Source organism: Phoca vitulina, unplaced genomic scaffold (assembly GCF_004348235.1).
Source record: "Phoca vitulina isolate PV1807 unplaced genomic scaffold, GSC_HSeal_1.0 scaffold26, whole genome shotgun sequence".
Classification (NCBI taxonomy): domain Eukaryota; kingdom Metazoa; phylum Chordata; class Mammalia; order Carnivora; family Phocidae; genus Phoca; species Phoca vitulina.
In genome coordinates this window covers 19,036,077-19,053,234 of record NW_022589729.1, presented here as the reverse complement: position 1 = coordinate 19,053,234, position 17,158 = coordinate 19,036,077, and the positions used below count along the sequence as shown (strand labels likewise).

Genomic DNA, 17,158 nt, shown 5'->3' with positions numbered 1-17,158 from the left:
CCTGAAATGTGCCTCATGACTGCCCTGTGGGCTTTCTGTGGGATGAAACAAGATGTGAAGTGGTCAGATTGATGATTTCCTATGTCTGCTTGGGGTTTTGCTGAGCTCTGGTACTCTCAATCCCCTCCCCCCAATTCTGGCAGAGACCCACATGCGTGGGCGTGCTGTGACACCAAGGGGCTTATCAGACTCCCTGAGCTACAGCGGATCTGATCTGGGACACAGGACTGTTAAGATAAGCATTGAGACTGCCCAAGGTTAGAGCTCTGTGCTGGGGAAGGGAGAGAGGAGCCTGACTTGGGGAGAGAAGAGGAAGGAGCCGTGAATGACTCTCAGCGCTGGTTTGCTAGCAGAACAAGGATATTCTTGAGGGTTGGGAGGTGGAGTGGGTGGCTGTTTGTGTAGATTTAGTGCGGGGCTTCTAGGTGGGGTTTTGGAAAGGGTCCTCTTACCCTGTTGTTGATGGCAAAACAAAAAGATCTTTCTCTTTTGCTGCCCCTCATTCCTATGTCCTTTTCTCAGTCTCTGAGCCTGTGTAACTCCCATGGCTGTGGGGTTTGCAGGCGGGAGCGGGGGCACCTATGCTTAGGACTGGGGTGAAAGTTTTCATGGGATTCATCTGGGCACCCAGTCACCATGCACTTTCCACTGACTAATTCTGCTGTGCTGTTGCCTTAGCCATCGGAGAGGGTGATGGGCTGAAATGGGACATAAGAAATAAAAATAAGGGGCGCCTGGGTGGCTCAGTCATTTAAGCGGCTGCCTTCGGCTCAGGTCATGATCCCAGGGTCCTGGGATCGAGCCCCACATCGGGGGGCTCTGTTTCTCCCTCTGCCTCTGCTGCTCCCCCTGCTTATAGTTTCTCTCTGTCAAATAAATAAATAAAATCTTTTTTAAAAAATAAAAATAAGTCCTCATCTTTACAGGGTCAACACTTTCACATCCACTATTTTATTGATCCTTCACTAAGCCTGTGAAGTCAGGGCCCTAGTTAGGTTGGATCCTGGGGTACAGAGGCTGTCGATGTCCATGAGGCAAGGGGTACATGAGCCCCAGAAAGGCAGTCAGAGGATGAGGTTCTACACCTGGCTCTCTCCCGGGTTGGCCACATGACCTGGGGCAGGTGATTCAGTTTCCCTACATCTCAGTTTGTGATTGGTCAAAAGAGACCCTGAACACAGAAGCTCTTTGTAAACTGTTAAAGGCTCCCCAGCAGCGGGGCATTTATGGTGGTGGCTCAGAGCTTAGTACTCCATACTCCACTTAAATGCTGCTCCCTTGAAGGGGCTGAATGTGTTCTTCCTCCTGGCCCTGCGTCCACAGACACCCCCCCTGCACTTGTGAGGGTGGTCCGGAGAGGATCAGGCAGGGCGGGGCATAGGAGGTGTGCCCAGGAGGGAGGAGGGGGGAAGGTCTGCCCGGTGCCACCTCCCTGCCCCGTGTCTGGCTCCCACTGGCAACCTGAGCCCTTGGCCTCCCAAGCTGCTCCTGGAATGTAAACCCCAAACAAAGCACATTCTTGAGCCGGTCACCAGCTCCTGACCCTTGGTAAGGGAAGGCAGGAGCCAGCATTTCTCTTGGCCCCGAATGACACCAGCACAATCTGGTGCTGGGGGTTGTTATCACAAGCCCGGATTAATAGGCTGGCTGTCCCCCACAGCTTATGAAAAGCCCGATCCTGACCTATTCCTCCCGTCAGAGCCTGCTGCAAAGGGAGACGGGACCCGATCCCTAAGCGAGGGGATTTGAAATACTGCTGATTTCCTGAATCTGATGCTTTGTGCCAGCCACAGGCTGTAGACGGAAGCCAAGGAAGAGGGGGCATTGTAAAGGTTACTCTCAATGTTACTGCTGTCTCTCGGCTCCTTGATTTCTGGCTTCATTCAACTCAGTTGTTTGCTACACATTTATTCCCTCAGTTATTTGTTACACATTTAGACACTGCGTGCCCAGCCCTCTGCGATGCTCTGAGCCTCCAAGGACGGATGGCGCTGTCACGGTCCCGAGGAGAACCTACAAAGTTTTGTGTCTGGGGGTGATGTGTGGGGGCGGTGGCTGCATTCACCAGGTACCCAAGGGGCAGGAACCCTGGGCAGAGGCAAGGAGGGGAGGTGGGGAGATGGGGAGGCAGGGAAGCGGGACCTGTGCCAAGGGCCTCGGAGGCCCAGACTGAGGCTGGGAATCACCTGAAGGGTAGGGCGAGCTGCTGGGGATGCTAAGCTCTGCAAGGACAGTTGGATTCGGAGATGAGAAGGATTTCCCCAGCGCAGGGGCCTAACAGCGATGCGAAGGGGGGGGCTGGAGGAGAGGGCTGCGGGGGGGGGGTAGCGTAGTGGGAGGTCGTCATGTGGCAGGAGGATGAGGGTGTGAACCCAGGTGGTGGCCATGGGAATCGGGGAGGGGCCAGCCTGAGGGGGATGTGGGTGAGAAGAATGAAGGTGGGGTGGTCGTTTGTCACCAGGGCTGAGCCTGCTTCCCACAGGTGTTGGATGTGGAGGTCTGAAGTTAACAGAGACCCTCTGGAAGGGTAGCTCCAGTCAAGTCCCCTTCTCCCATAGATGGGGACACTGGATCTAGATAGGGGAGCCTGGGAAAGGGATTTGTACATTACTATTCCCTTACAAATGTTTGCTTTTAAGGATGTGACCTGCTAACCTGAGGTTAGGACCAGGCCTCCCTTTCTGTTGAGTCGGAGGGAGAGTGTCCCCAAATCCCCTTCTCGTCCTCCAGATAAGGAGGGCAGGGTGGGCCACCTTCTGGAGACAGTGAGTAGGGCCTTAGGAGTCCCTCACCTTGAGGGAGCAGCCACACACCTCCCCCTGCAAGGTTGACCCCAGAGGAGGAGTCTGGAAGGCCCAGCTAGGGCCCAGGTAGGCCAGGCCACCAGCGGCAAGCCTGGAGGTCCTCACTCCAGCAATGTGGAGTGTGGAGGGAGGCTGGGGGGGAGACAGACTTCTCTCTGAACTGCCTAGAAAACTTACAACTCGAGGTGTCACCTCAGGTGTCCAGTCTTCCGATACTTCCCGGCCTCCAGCCCCTTACCCCACTGACCCTCTGAGTCATCTGCCAAATATTTCCTCTTTGGAGGGTGTTTTGCATGAAGAAAAGAAATTGTCTCAGGACTCTGGAGAGTCCAATCTGGCTAATGAGGAACTGGGACTGGGGCTCTAGGAATTTTTCCCAGGTCTTCCCCTCAAGGAACCATCCCTTAAACTCGCTCAGGACACATTTAGCGGGCGCTGGCTGGGTGCCAGGCATGAACCAGGTGCTGAGTACGTGAGGGCCAGTGAGAAAGACTGGACTCCCCCATTTCCAGAGCTCATGACAACTTGTGGAAGTCTCTGTTTCCCCATCTGTAAAGCAGACTGATCCCAGGCTTGCCCAAGCTCACAGGGATAAAGGATGCAAGAGGCCCTCCAGCTGCTATGGCACCAATCTTTCTGGGTGACATTTCGAACCCCGTACACTAGTACGTCACAGCTGATGTCCTTTCCTCCTCTGTGTGCTAGGTCGTTCGAGGCAATGCAGTGCTGTGGTCAGAAAGTCTGCAGTCAGACTTGGCTCAGTCACTTACTAGCTTGGGACCTTGGACAAGTTATGTAATCTCTTCGAGCCTTAGCTTTCTCATCTGCAAAATGGGACACTCCTTACCTCATAGAGTTGATCTAAGGACTGAAGTGAGGGCTTTGGCGCCTTGTCAGATGGCATGATCCTTGCTCTTGTTCTACAGATTGGGAGATGAAGAAGAGAAAGAGGAGGGGAGGGATTGTGACATGAAAGCCTTTGGGGGTGGGGGGGAGGGGGGGGAGCAGGGCCTGGAGCCAGGCCATCTCACCCCAGATCCTGAGTGGCCTCCATGGCACCATGACGTACAGACAATGTGGCTTACCACCGACATTCCGTTTCCCTAGCTCAGCGAGGTGCCCCCAAAGTCTTTCCCAGAATGGACCTCCAAGAGGTAAGTCCTCAGCAGACCCCAGCTCCAGCTCTTGGTGGCCCCCATGGGTTCTGGTGGCCAGTCCCCCAGTCTCATAATGGGGAGGCCCTTTTTCAGGCTGACTGTACCCCTGAAGTTCTGACCATTTAAAAATGCTTCAGTCCCATCCACAGATCTGCTACCATTTTGTGTGCTTGGAAAGCCCCCTCCTCCAACACCCCCCCCCCCCACACACACACAGAGCTTTGGCCTCTCTTGGAAAGGGTGGAGGGACCCCTGCTTGTAAACACCTTTCTCAGGGAGGGTGGAAGGGGACAGTGCAGAAATGGAAGAGGAAAGGTGGGGGGGCCAGACCAGGGCTGGACTCGGCAGTGACTTCCCAGACATGCTGATCCATCCCTCAGAGGATCTGTAGCTCTTCCAGCACCTTCTTCTAACAGTTACTTCAGCAACTAACAGACCCAAAATCCCAGAGTCCAGAAGCAATAGGACAGCGTCCCCTGCAGTCTGCTCACCAGGGGGCACCCGTAGCCACAGGCCACCTCTAGCCTGGGTGGGAAGGCCAGGCTGGGCCAGCAGGGGGCAGCACCCTTCCTCCAGCCCCAGAAGACCCAGGTTCCCCTTGTCCTCAAGGCCCAGGGGATCCTCCAGGAGGCTCCCCCTGAGCCCTGAGACACGGACAGGCGTTTCTTCTCTGTTCCTGCTTCTCGAGAACGAATTACACCATCAGGTAGTAAGTGCTGTCTGACTACCCTGCAACCCCTCCCAAGGCAGGTTTTTCTTTGTATCCCCGGTGCTGATAGAGCTTTTAAAAATAACTGGGAATCAGAAAGAGGTGCTCTAGGGGCGCTTGGGTCGCTCTGTCGGTTAAGCATCTGCCTTCGGCTCAGGTCATGATCCCAGGGTCCTGGGATGGAGCCCCACGTCAGGTTCCCTGCTCAGGGCGGGGAGCCTGCTTCTCTCACTGTGCCCCTCCCCACCCCTTGTTGTTGCTCTCAAATAAATAAAATCTTGGAGGAGGAGGAGAAGAAGGAGGAGGAGGAGAAGGAGAAGGAGAATGAGGAGGAGGAGGAGGAGAAGGAGGGGAAGAGGAGGAAGAAGAGGAAGAGAAAGAGGAAGAAAGAAGAAAGGAGAAGGAGAATGAGAAAAGGAGAAGGAGAAAAGGAGAAGGACAAAAAGGAGAAGGGGAAGAGGAAGAAGGAAGAAGAAGAAGAAGAAGAAGAAAGAAGAAAGAAGAAAGAAGAAGAAGGAGGAGGAGGAGGAGGAGAAGAAGGAGAAGAAGAGAGAGGTGCTCTACGAGCTTCAAGTCTTTAAGTCCATGAGCAATCCCCTTTCAACTTGGGGTAAGACAGGAGTGAACTTGAGCTGAGTGAACTGAGGCCAGACGTGGAGAGGTCAGCTAACGAGCGCAACCTTTCCTACCCCGGAAGTGGAGTCTCCACGCTGAAGAGAAGGCAGAGATGCGGCTGTGCTGAGAGCGAGGTGACTCGGTGGGGGTGGTTTGGAGATGGAGCCTCCTCAGTGGGAACAGCCAAGGACAGCTGGTCGCCTGGGGTCCTGTTTAGTCTGAGGCTGTCAGAGGGACCATTTCCTGGGGTCCCCTTACCCACCAAGACATCCGTCCACCCTGCCCCTGCACCAGCTGCCCGAGAGGATAGGAATATAGATTTTAATCGTTGTGCTGCTCCTGTTAACCCAAGTGCCGCGAACCCAGCCTTCGTGGACTTTGATGCCACGGTGTACGTGAGGTTTTGCACAGAAACACTCCGGGGTCACCGGGGACGAAAGGGCCAGGGAGGGGTGGCAGAAGGACTAAGTGAGTGAGGAGAGGAGCACGGAAGCCGAACCTGGACCGGTCCATTTGAACCTGACTTCCCTTCCAACCCAGTGGCCCCTGTTCCAAGGCCACCTCTCGCTGAGCAGTTGAGGGCTAGGGCAGGCCCGAGGTTGACCGCCAAATGGGGAAAGGATGCGGACCACGGGAGAGAAGAGGGGTTTGGGACTCCTTGCAGCCCTTCGCCATTTTCCATCCCAATCTTCCCCATCCTCATAATGGTAGCCATTGTCTTCTGCTCTACCCACCTCCTGCCCCGGACGCCGGGGGTGGGGGTGGTGGGCAGAGCTCACTGGAAGGGGAGGTAGCAGGTACTCCTGGGCCTTCCTCTGCCTGAGCACTAAGGGAGGAGTCTCCTCAGAGCTCTGCTGGGCTCCAGCTGGAGGCTGGAGGAGTCAACGCGTCTTCTTACCGTCTCCTGGGATTGGTACAGTTTGGAGGTGGAGGGAGGTCCCTCAGAGCCCCAGGGCCTGAGCCCACTAGCTGCTGACAGGACCTAGCATCCTGGGAAGTCACCCAAACTGCCCAAGAGTGGAGTGATCTGGTCCGGGGCAAAGATGCTGGGCCAGGGACAGCTAGGAGTCAGAGACACACAGCGCTTCCACCGCGGCGCTCAGACCCTGGTTGACGCCCCCCACAGCCAGGAGGCAGTTCTTGACCACGATGCTGGAGCAGGCACAGCGGGGCGTGGGCATGGTGGGGAGGACCTCCCACTTGTTCTTCCCGGGGTGGAACGCCTCTGCCGTCTCCAGGACCGTGGGTTGGTTCCCTGAAAGTGCCAAGGGAACCGGACCTTACAAAGGAGCCCAGCCACTGATCCGTGCCCCACAGGGCCGCCACCTCCCTGGCTCCCTCTGGAACCCACAAGCGGAAGCCAAGGGACCTCAGTCCCTGGGCTGCAGAACGGCTCCCTCCCTACCCTGGGCCTCGGTTCTTGTCAAACAGCCACTTTGCCCCGCTTGCCTTCTCTCCCTCTTTTCATCTCCTCCACCTTCTGCTTTTACCAGAAGTTTCCAGATACTGCTGCTGCCTCTCTTTTGCCTTTTACTAAAAAGCCGTCCCCAAGGTCTGGCTCACATTGAGCTCCTTTCATACTTGGGTGAAGTGGGAGTCTGTCCACACTGAGTGAACTCTGGGCGCCTAGAAGCCCTGCTGCCCATGTATCTCTGCCCTGTTGAAGCTGGGGTCCTGCCTTCAAAATACCACTACTCTCTGTGAGGAGTAACCCAGCAAATCCTGAATCCATTACAAAAATCTGTCTAATCAGATTGCTTTCCTATTCCAAGATGGAGCTGGGAATCCAGGGAGTAGAGCTGGCCAGAGAAAGAGGACCAGGCTAATCCCTGCTACACTTTTGTCTCCAGTGTTCCTGGATAGGGCCCCAGGGAGCTGTGCTCAGCAAGCCTGCGTTCCATAGTTAGCAGCATGTCCTGCATGCTCTCTTGGCCTCAGTTTCCCCTGTGTAAGAGGATGGAAAGAGCACATGGGGGCCCGTTTGTGGATACGTGGGAGGGAGTGTTTTGAATTATTTGGGATAAAGGGGTAGGCAGGCAGTATGCAAGCAGCCAGGACCTTCTCCTGCTCATGCAGAGCGCCAAGTGTCCACCAAGCACCCGACCCACAATAACAGCCTGGAAGCGCCATCCTTACCGAGTCCTCCAGCCACTATGACCCGTCCACTCAGAGAGCCGGCCACAAAGTCTGCCCGCCGCTTCTTGAGGAAGAACGAGCGTTCCATCTTCAGCCAGCCCCCTACGGGCCACGGATCGTGGCAGGATAAATTTAGAGAGAATTAGATGCTGACCTCCCCCACCAAATACACACTGAGTCCCCAGAGCTCACACCTGAGACAGAAGTCCACTCCATCCACCCTTCGTGCTCAGGGCATAAACTACACCTCCTGCTGTTTGAAATGACAGCTCTGTGGCCTCTCCCCGCTCCCAGGCTCGCTGTAGTCCAAGGAACCGTAATCCTGACCAGGATCCTTCTGTGTCTGCATTGGTAAAAAGCAGGAAAAGCCCTCCCTCCCTGGCCCTGCCAGGATGTTGTAAGACAAGAAAATAGATGGGAAAGGCTTGGAGACAAATAACCAGCCAGCTGAGAGGAGCCCTGTCCACATGGAAGAAAGTGAGCCCAACAGTAGCCCGGAATGGTGAGCGCTATCTAGACCTCTGAAAGGCTCATGCCACGGGTCAGCAGCCCTGGGAGGGTGGATGGGATCGGGGAGAAAGTGGGGGGGAGTCAGCCAGAGGGGTGGTGGGCAGCTAGAGGCTGGTGCCCTGCTCACCCTGTTCCATGTCGAACACGTCCATGGTCCGGAGGAACTTGGGCTGCCGGTAGAGCCGACCCTGCCTCAGGCCCCCCAGGCTGTAGAGGCGGTCATCCAGGGTCACAAAGCTGGAGAAGGCCCGCTTGCAGGGAATGTTGGGGAACTTGGTCCAGGAGCGAGTCTCGATGTCAAAGACCTCAAAGGCATTGACTGCATACTTGGACTGTCGTCCCCCTAGGGGCCAGGATGGGGTTGGAGGGGTGGGGGAGGGGGGCCATGTAAGTACCTGAGGGCAAGGGGCTGCATTTCCCCTTCTGACTATTACCCAACCATACAGGGGGCTCCCTGAGGGGTTGGGGCATCATGGTTACCCCCTAGTACTGAGGAGATGCTCAGCACTCAGACATGACTTCCCGTGGGAACGGGCCCCAGGGAGGGAAGGAGAGATAGATGTGGGACCGATAACTCGTCCTTACCCAGCACATAGATCTTGGAGCCTTGGAGGAAGGAGGTGGCAGCATATCTCGGGGTGGGCATGGGTGCTAGTGATACCCACATGTCCTTGAGCATGTCATAGTGCTGGAGGTGGTTGTGCGGACGGAGGTCTAGGCCCATCCCGCCTGCCGCGTACACTCGGCAATCTAAGGAGAAAGGCCACACACACCCCCTGGCTCAGCTCGTGAACACCATGAGACAGGCCCATCAGTAATCACCTACCAGGCCGGCCTCCATTAACCCCTCGAACACCGGCACCAAGGCCAGGCCAGGTTCCCAACCACTGCTGTGCTAGAGTGAGGTTAATGGAACCACGACAAGTCCCTGCCGGGTTGGGCCTGGGTCTTCCTGAAGCCATGTCAGGCCTGCATGCCTTAGTCTTCCCTGGTGTCCAGCCCTTGGCTGAGCCGCGCACGGGGTAGACTGGGGCGGAGGCCTGGACAACCCTTGGCAGGTCTTGTCCTCTGCACGTTCCTCCTGCGTAGGCAGCTAGAGGGGATGCCAAAATGGAGGGGGTATTCCTCCGATGCCCTCCAGTAGTGGACTGTTGCTTAGGCACTCCCAGGTCGGAACTCTCCAGACCCAGCAGGAGCCTTTGGAAATGAGGTCAGCCCTGCTGTCGTTGGCCTTGTGGGACACTGGCCTGCTGCTGGTTTTCTCTGTGTGCCAGCCCCATGGGGGTGAATGCCATCCTCCTCACACACTGGGAGGCTTGTGGGCTCCAGAGGCATCCTGCACTAGATGGGATAGGGTTAGGGGTGAATGAGGATGAGGCTTTGGAGGACAGAAGACTAGCCCCTTTAAGGAACCCTGCCAGGGCCGTAAGCTGGGCACTGTGAGAGGAGAAGCGAATCCTCTCGTTTCCTGCTGCTCTTGGCTGCAGGTAGCCTTTGAAGGCACCTCCTTGAGACACTGCAGCGGAGAGGATGAGCAAGGCATCCGTGTTTCCCGGGGCCTCGCCCCAGTTCCTCCTGCAGCCTACCGGAGACATAGCTCCCCTCACTCCCCCACCCCACAAGCCACTCTCCTTCCCAGGGACCCACCCCTGCCTGGGATTCCATCTCCCAGTAGCCAGTCTTCACCGCTTCTGGCTCTAAGAGGCTTTTATTCTTCAAGGAAATTATAGAGATGAGTACTATTTTCTTCTATTGAGTACTACCTCTCGTCTTACTGAAAAAGGAAAAAAAAATCCCAACCGTAGCCTCAGGTCAGGAGACTGGGCCTGCTAATATTGGGAGGATTTCCCTTACACGAACTCTGCCTCTCCCATGCCTGTGTCACCCGACACACACCTCCAGCTGAGAACCCTCGGTCCACGCCGCACCACGACTCCTGGGCCGGCTCCTACTCGTCCCTCCACGGTCGCCTGGGTGTCCCCCACTTGCAAAGCTGGGCTCAGAGCACCAGCTCACTGCCTCCCATGGCATTGGCTTCCCCCTATTCGCCATTTGTTACCGAAATAATCCTTGTCTGTTTCTTCCGCTAGACGGTTAGAGAATTTGTTCGTCTGTGGCCCCAGCATCTGCTCCAGCGCCTGGCACACGTGCCTGTGACAGCTCGTCAGACTAACTGCTGAACCCATTCATTCAGTGCCCCAGCGAGGAGCACAGACTCCATCATCACTCACTGGCTGTGTGACCTTGGGCAAGGTATTTAACCTCTTCGGGCCCCACATGGCGTCCCTCTAAAATGAGGATAATCATAGCACTTACCTCATCACACAGGTTGTGAAGATCAGAGGGGCTAAAATATATAAAGCACCTATAGTAAGGACTCAATAAATGTTAGTTCTTAATCTCCCGGCAACATTTATTGAGGCCCGGAGACCAAGGAATACCCTTTCCCTCTCTTTTTTCCCCCCATAGGCCTCCAGGTCTCCTGTCCTTCCTACCCAGAGTTCGTGGAGGCCCCACTGGCCACTGCCCTGAGGGATTCTGGGTTATAGTTTCTCACTGGTCACCTTCATTGGTCAGACTCGGCCTTCTGAAAGTAGAGGCCAGGTCTTCTGCCTCTCTCCTTCCTCCCTGGGACCTAGAACTGCAGGGACACAGCAGGTGCTCAAGAAATACTGGTTCCTGATCTACAGTAGACCCAACAGGTAAATGGGATGTTTTGCCAGAGATGGAGGGAGGGTTGTATCCCACCAAGGCTGTCTGAGCTGCACGTGGGGTCTTCTAATTCCTGTTGGACCATTTCCCATAAAACCCTTTGTGTTTCAGCAAAAGAGCTTTTGGAACCCCCTCTGTTCTCTGGGCTGTACCAGGCCCAGTGAGAAAGAAATAAGGGGCTTTGAGAAAGTGAAATGAAGATCAAATAACCGTGTGGTCAGCACATGCTCGCCCCGAGACCTGTAAACCTGCGTAAGGTGCTGTAGGAGCACCACCCTCAGGAAATTTCTAGTCTCCATTCCTTAGCATCTCTGAGATTAGGAGGCAGAGGGGGGGGTTGAGGGTGGCGGGAAAGGGGGCCCTGGAGTCAGGCCTCAAAGCCCCACCACTGGGGCCTGGGGATGGTACAAGGAGGCAGGGAACGTCCCCAGGGCCCCAAATATGTGTCTAGAGGTGGTGGTACCTAAAAGGCAGATGTCAGGGGATGAGGCGTTGTGGGTGGGAGGCTTCGTCATTCTGCTGAATGAAGGGGTCTGCGGAGACATGGCACTAAACCTTCAGCTCTCCCCTCTGGCCAGGCCTGCCCTGCTTGCTGGGAGGAGCCCGGGGGAGTGGAGCTCTGGTATCATATGCAATTACTAGACACTTCACCTGCTGCGCCTGTTTTCCCATCTGTAAAAGAAGGCCAGTGGGTCTTCAGTTTCAGTGTCTATTGTAGGGATCAAATGGGATCAGGCCTGTGAGAGTGGGCCCCCCATTCAGTGTTGGCTTCCATCCCTCTCCCCGTGACCCCCACTCCCTTCTCTCTGCCCTCCCTCAGCCCTGGCCCCACTTGCCTTTGGCCGTGACAGAAATGCCCATGGCGGCCTCGCGCAGCACGCTCCTCTTCTTCCACTTGCCCTCATCGATGTTGTACATCTCCACGACCTTCAGGGGCAGCTGACTGGCGCCCACACCCCCGATCACCATGATCCGCTTCCCCAGGGCGATGGCGGCCACCCCGGCCCGGGCTGTGGGCAGGGGGGGCAGGGCGGTCCACTGGTCGGCCTCGGGGGAGTAGACCTCAAAGCAGTCCATGGGGATGCCGTTGTCGTCACACCCCCCGATGGCATAGACCTGCCCCCCGCTCTCCAGCAGGGAGCAGTAGACCCGGCGGCTGGGCAGCGGCGCCAGGCGCTTCCACTGGAAGTCCTTGACGTTAGGCACCTCCATGGCAGCCCCGGGGGCCCCGCCCGCCGCGCCGCGGGAGGTGCGAGCCCGGGGAGCCGCCCGCTACTCGGCGCCCCCTCTCGCCGCCTCCATCTGGCTCCCGTCCGCCGGCTCCCGCCCGACCCCGGGCAAGGGCCCCGACGCCGGCCAGCGCTTCACAGTCCCTCCAGACTGCGCGGTCCGGCGGCGTCCGCGCCTGGCCCTGCGGGAGGGATGGGGCGAATCAAGGGCGGTCGGGGCCCCGCGCCCTCGCCTCCTCGAGCCGCCGGCCGGCCGGGCTCCCGGCTCCCAGGTCCTCGCCAACTTTAAAGGGAAGGCGCGGCGGCCGAGGGCGCCACCCCGCGGCGGCATCGCGCCCCGCAGCGCTGTGTCCCCCCGCCCCTCCGGGCTGGCGGCTCGGACGCCCGCGGGGCGCGCGCGGGGCGGGGTCCTCCCGGCGGAGCGAGGACATAACACCTCCGGGCGCCGCCGCCTCCCTCCCCCGCCCCCCTGCCCGCGCCCTCCCGCCCACGCCCCCGCGCCACTTACACAGCCAGGCCCGAGGAGCGCGGTGGCCGGGCGCAGACCGCGCATCAGCCGGGAGCGGGGAGCCCCCCACCCCCGCCGGGACGGCGGGGAGCCGGGGAGAGGGCGCGCTGTCCTTCCCCAGTCCGCACGCCGCCGTCACACATGCGGGCGAGGAGAAGGGACGAGCAGCGCGAAGGGGAAGCGGAGCCGCCCGCGGGGAGGAGGCCGGCCCGGCTGCTCCGCACCCCTCCCCACCCGCAGCCGCCACACCTGTGCGGGAGGCCGCGTGCGCCCCGCGGCGGAGCAGGCCGTGACCTCTTTACATAAGCGCTGGCGGCGCCCGCCCGCGGGGGAGGGCAAGGGCCCCGCGGGGGCCGCTCACCTTGTCTGCAGGGTCAGAGGAGGCGGGGCACTGGAGCCAGGAACCCAGATGACAGGGACCAGACTCCCTGCAGCGTGGGGGTGGGCGGTTTGTGAGTGTTTGTTTTGGATGAGGAGGCGGAGAGTCCAATTACCCAGTTTATCTACAGCACACAGACCCAGGTCGTGACAGGCTGGCTCAATAGTCAGCTTTGCTTTGGGGGAGGTATGATCAAATGGCTTAACCTAATAGAAACAAGTTCCGTGGGTGTGACACGCGCAGAGCCGACATAGGTGCACCCAAACATAGCGTGTGTGCTGAGCCGCACAGCGCTGCATGACTTACACATCGCCCTACCCGCTGCCACCCGGAAACAGACGGAGTAACTGACAGACGCACAGACATGTGGACACGTAACCAGAGAACGAACACATGGGGGGACCCCCCCCTTCCGTCCCTTCTTCACACACCTTGAGATGCGGAAACCTGGTTATTCAATGTTGGCCCTTAGCACCAACCCACGGGGCTTGCCAAATAGTTTTCTCAAGCCACATTCTCATAGCCTTTTCAGGATAGCGGTCCCCTTTTAACAAAGGTGCCCATGACACCAGTGGGCCACCTGGCCTGAAGGACTGCAAGGCCTGTGGAGTCCCCCTTCTTCTTGGTTCCCTGGAAAACAGTCAAGTCTTGAAACACTCAGGCTTGGGAGTCTGATAGACCTGGGTTTGAATTCTGGCTCTGAAATTATTTAACTGCTCTGAGACCCAATTTCCTTATATTATTTTAATTTATCTTTTTATTTGGAGATAAGTTGGAGATTGACATGCAATAGTAGGAAATAACACCCTTTACCCAGTTTCCCTCGATGGTAACATCTTGCAGAACTTACAGTACAATAATATCACAACCAGGCTATGGAAAGTGATCAGTAAAGGTATAGAACATTTCCACCACTAGGATTCCTCCTGTTGCCTTTTATACCCACACCTACTTCCCTCCCACCCCTTTCTCTCCAGCCCCTGGCGACTATTAATCTGTTCTTCATTTCTATAATTTTGTCATTTCAAGAATGTTATATAAATAGAATGGTATAGTGCGTAACCTTTTGGGACTGACTACCCACACCCCTCCTGGCATAATTCCGTGGAGATTCAGCCAGGTTGTTGTGTGTGTCAATAGTTCATTCCTTTTTATTTCTGATAGAAGTATCCATAGTATTCCATGGTATGGATGGATCCTTGTAGATTTTTGTGAAGATTAAATGAGATACTGTTTGTAAAAGGCTCAGTTCCGTTTCCGACACAGAGCAAGGGCCTGGTAAATCGCTATTAATACCATTACTACCAACTATTGTCACCAACATGCGGAAAAAGGGAGACTGAGAACAAACACAGACATTTTGCCCCTTGCTCAGAAATGACTTCCTGTGAGAAACAGAAGTCACGACTCACAATAGGCCCATCTTAATATCTTGAGTTCTTGGCTTAGAAATTCCACTGTTTCTTTCAGTTTGAATTCTCTGTACTTACAAAGTAAGCACCTTTAGAACCTTCAGAGGAAGGTTGTGTTCTGTTTTCTCTCTTCAGTAAGAACTCATAAATTCCAAGAGAATGTGGTCTGAATTAATGACGTTTTACAGGAAACACCAAACATTTCTCTTCTGTCCTAGGGATCACAATCTCCTCGGGGGACTAGGGAATAGACTCAACCCTCAACTTGAGCTGTCTTCACAAAACCAGCACAGGGTGATCAGGAAGACTGAAAGCCATAGGCCTTCCTCAAAGGGGCTTGTTGGGGTGGGTCTTCAGTCTCTTTTGCCCACTGAGCCTTTAAAAAACAAAACAAAACAAAATTTATTTATTTATTTTAGAGAGGGGTGGGGAGAGAGCGGGAGCAGGGGGAGGGAAAGAGAAACTCCAGCTGACTCCCCACTGAGCGTGGAGCCCGAGCTGGGGATCCATCTCACAACTCTGAGATCATGACCTAAGCTGAGACCACGATCTGAGCCAAGATCATGACCTGAGCCGAAATCAAGAGTCAGACGCTTAACCCACTGTGCCCCCCAGGCACCCCCTGCCTACTGAGCCTTTTTCCCAGAGCAGTGAGGCGAGGCTCCTTGTGCCCCCACCCACCCCAGCCGGGGCAGCAGAGTTCCATACTACTTTGTGTTTGCAAAACTCATCCACTAACCTAAGCCCTCGCGCATCCATTTTCTCACAATCTTTGAAACAACCCTGGGAAAGGTGGCCCGGGCAGGTATCAGTCCTCACTTTCACAGATGGGGAATCTGAGACTTCCTGAGATAAAGTAATGGACTTATGGCCACTCGAGGGCCGGGACCAGGGTGGGCCTGGCTTGTGAATTCCAAATCCAACACTCTCCCACTTTAACAGTTAAATCACAAACAAAAGACTGTGTATTATTAAGGACACCAAGCTTTTCCACTCACACCTGGCTTCTGGCTTTTTGTCCAGTTGCAGTGAAGGAAGGAGCCCAGGCCCCCAAGAGGGTTCCAGCGACTGCTCTCTCCCCATTGCCAGACTGTGTGCTGGGCAGTGTCGCTGGGAAAGGACTGGAATCCAGCTCCAGAAGAGGCCCCATTCTAGTCTAACGCTTCTCTTTTGCAAGCACTACCCTCTGTGAGGACCACGAGATCTAGGGACTCAGACCCTTGGAAAAGTACTAAGAACCGGATGCCTTTCAGGCCATGGTCTAATTGCTTGTTCTGAAGTACTCGCTTCTCTCCTTCCCCCACGGCTCTTCCTCTCAGCCAGGTGACATCCTTTAATCCTTACACTGAAGTGCACATTGAGGAAGCTTGTAACCTAGCAACCGCCACTTAAGATTCCCTGAGTCACAGGCGGTTTCCATGCCTGGGCAGAGTGCACCAAGCTGGGGCCTGAAGGCGTGCCAAGCAGAGGCAGGGAGTCCGGGGACCCCTTTGATGCCTCACCACCCCGCTCTAGAGTGAGGCCACTTTCCCTGTCAGGACCTTCTTCCTCCTGTCAAACCTAAACCCTTCTCGCTCTGAGACCTTGCATTGCATGGGGCCTGGGTTTCTCTTCTCTCTTAAAAAGTGTTTGACTTTCTGCCCTGGTTACAAGGTGGCACAGGGACGGTGGGGAGGTGGGGGAAAGAAAGTTGATGAAAGCGTCTAACAGTAAAGCCTTTCTTTGGTACAGTGGAGTCTTTCTCACTGTGATATTGTTGCATCAGCCTTGTTAAGGGGGTGCTCAGCTCTAGAAAAAGTCACTCGGTATTTTTTTTTCTGAAGTCGCACCTTGGGTTTTTTAAGGTCTATTTTATTTTATTATTATTATTTTTTTAAGATTTATTTACTTATTTGAGAGAGAGAGCAAGAGAGAACTGAAGGGGGCGGGAACAGAAGGAGAGGGACCAGCAGACTCCACACTGAGTGCAGAGCCCGACGTGGGGCCTGATCCACGACCCTGAGATCATGATCTGAGCCAAGATCAAGAGTCAGACATTTAACCGACTGAGCCACCCAGGCGCCCCAAGGTCTATTTCAAATATAATAAAATGCACCGTAGTGTTTGAATTCATTAGGTATTCAGCAGGGGCCTGGCGCCACCACCTTGGGGTAGGTCATGGGGAAGCCAAGGGCAGGGTGGGAGGACAGTTTCTTCCCTGTTCACTTGCAGAGTCCCAGCATGGCAACCCATGGATGGAGGAACCATGAAGGGCCGCAAGGGGCTGGTGGAATTCGGAGTGTAGGGCATGTTTTGGGGGGATGGGGAAGGAGGAATTGTTTGGTTATTAGAAGCTGGAGCAGCTCCTTCTCCTTCCTTGGAAATACAGTTGACCTCCCTTCAGTGGGCACCACTTGGACACCTTCTGTGGGATTCCATGCGGGCTGGAGGGACGCACTAGGAGCTCCCCGAGGCCGGGATCACTTTTCTGTGGTTCATTTTTTTGCGATGCCTCACAGAGCAGGGGGTAGGGGAAAAGTGGATGGACTCTGGAATCAGACAGACTGGGCCTGAATCCTGGCTCTGCCACCCCCAGCGGTATGACCATGAATAAGTCACTTATATCCCTGAATCTCGGTTCCTCATCTGGGAAATGGGGAATAAGAAAATCTACTTTCTAGGGGTGCCTGGGTGGCTCAGTCATTAAGCGTCTGCCTTCAGCTCAGGTCATGATCTCAGGGTCCTGGGATCGAGCCCCGCATCAGGCTCCCTGCTCAGCGGGAAGCCTGCTTCTCCCTCTCCCAACTCCCCCTGCTTGTGTTCCCTCTCTCGCTGTGTCTCTCTCTGTCAAATAAATAAAATCTTTAAAAGAAAAAAAAAGAAAAAAAGAAAATCTACTTTCTAGAGGTATGGGAGGAACGAGATGCCAGGCATAGATCCTGGGCCTGTAGGAGGCAGTCCGTTCCTCCCTGTGTGATGACAAGCTCCCGCACCCTGACTTTCTGTGC

General features: G+C 55.7%; 1 protein-coding gene across 1 annotated transcript; it reads right to left on the bottom strand.

Annotated features, from left to right (window-relative positions):
- Positions 1 to 5,413: 5,413 nt before the first annotated feature.
- Positions 5,414 to 12,051, bottom strand: KLHDC8A (kelch domain containing 8A). Its single transcript, XM_032422310.1, has 5 exons — positions 11,480 to 12,051; positions 8,517 to 8,681; positions 8,059 to 8,274; positions 7,422 to 7,523; positions 5,414 to 6,540 (listed from the first exon to the last, which is right to left on the bottom strand). The coding sequence occupies exons 1-5, from the start codon at positions 11,853 to 11,855 to the stop codon at positions 6,347 to 6,349; spliced, it is 1,053 nt and encodes a 350-aa protein (XP_032278201.1). The 5' UTR covers positions 11,856 to 12,051; the 3' UTR covers positions 5,414 to 6,346.
- Positions 12,052 to 17,158: the final 5,107 nt, after the last annotated feature.

Coding starts and splice junctions, on each gene's coding strand:
- KLHDC8A (XM_032422310.1), bottom strand. CDS start 11,855: ATGGAGGTGCCTAACGTCAAGGACTTCCAGTGGAAGCGCCTGGCGCCG. Junction 8,682..11,479: donor CATTTCTGTCACGGCCAAAG/GCAAGTGGGGCC, acceptor CTTTCTCCTTAG/ATTGCCGAGTGTACGCGGCA. Junction 8,275..8,516: donor CTCCAAGATCTATGTGCTGG/GTAAGGACGAGT, acceptor CCTGGCCCCTAG/GGGGACGACAGTCCAAGTAT.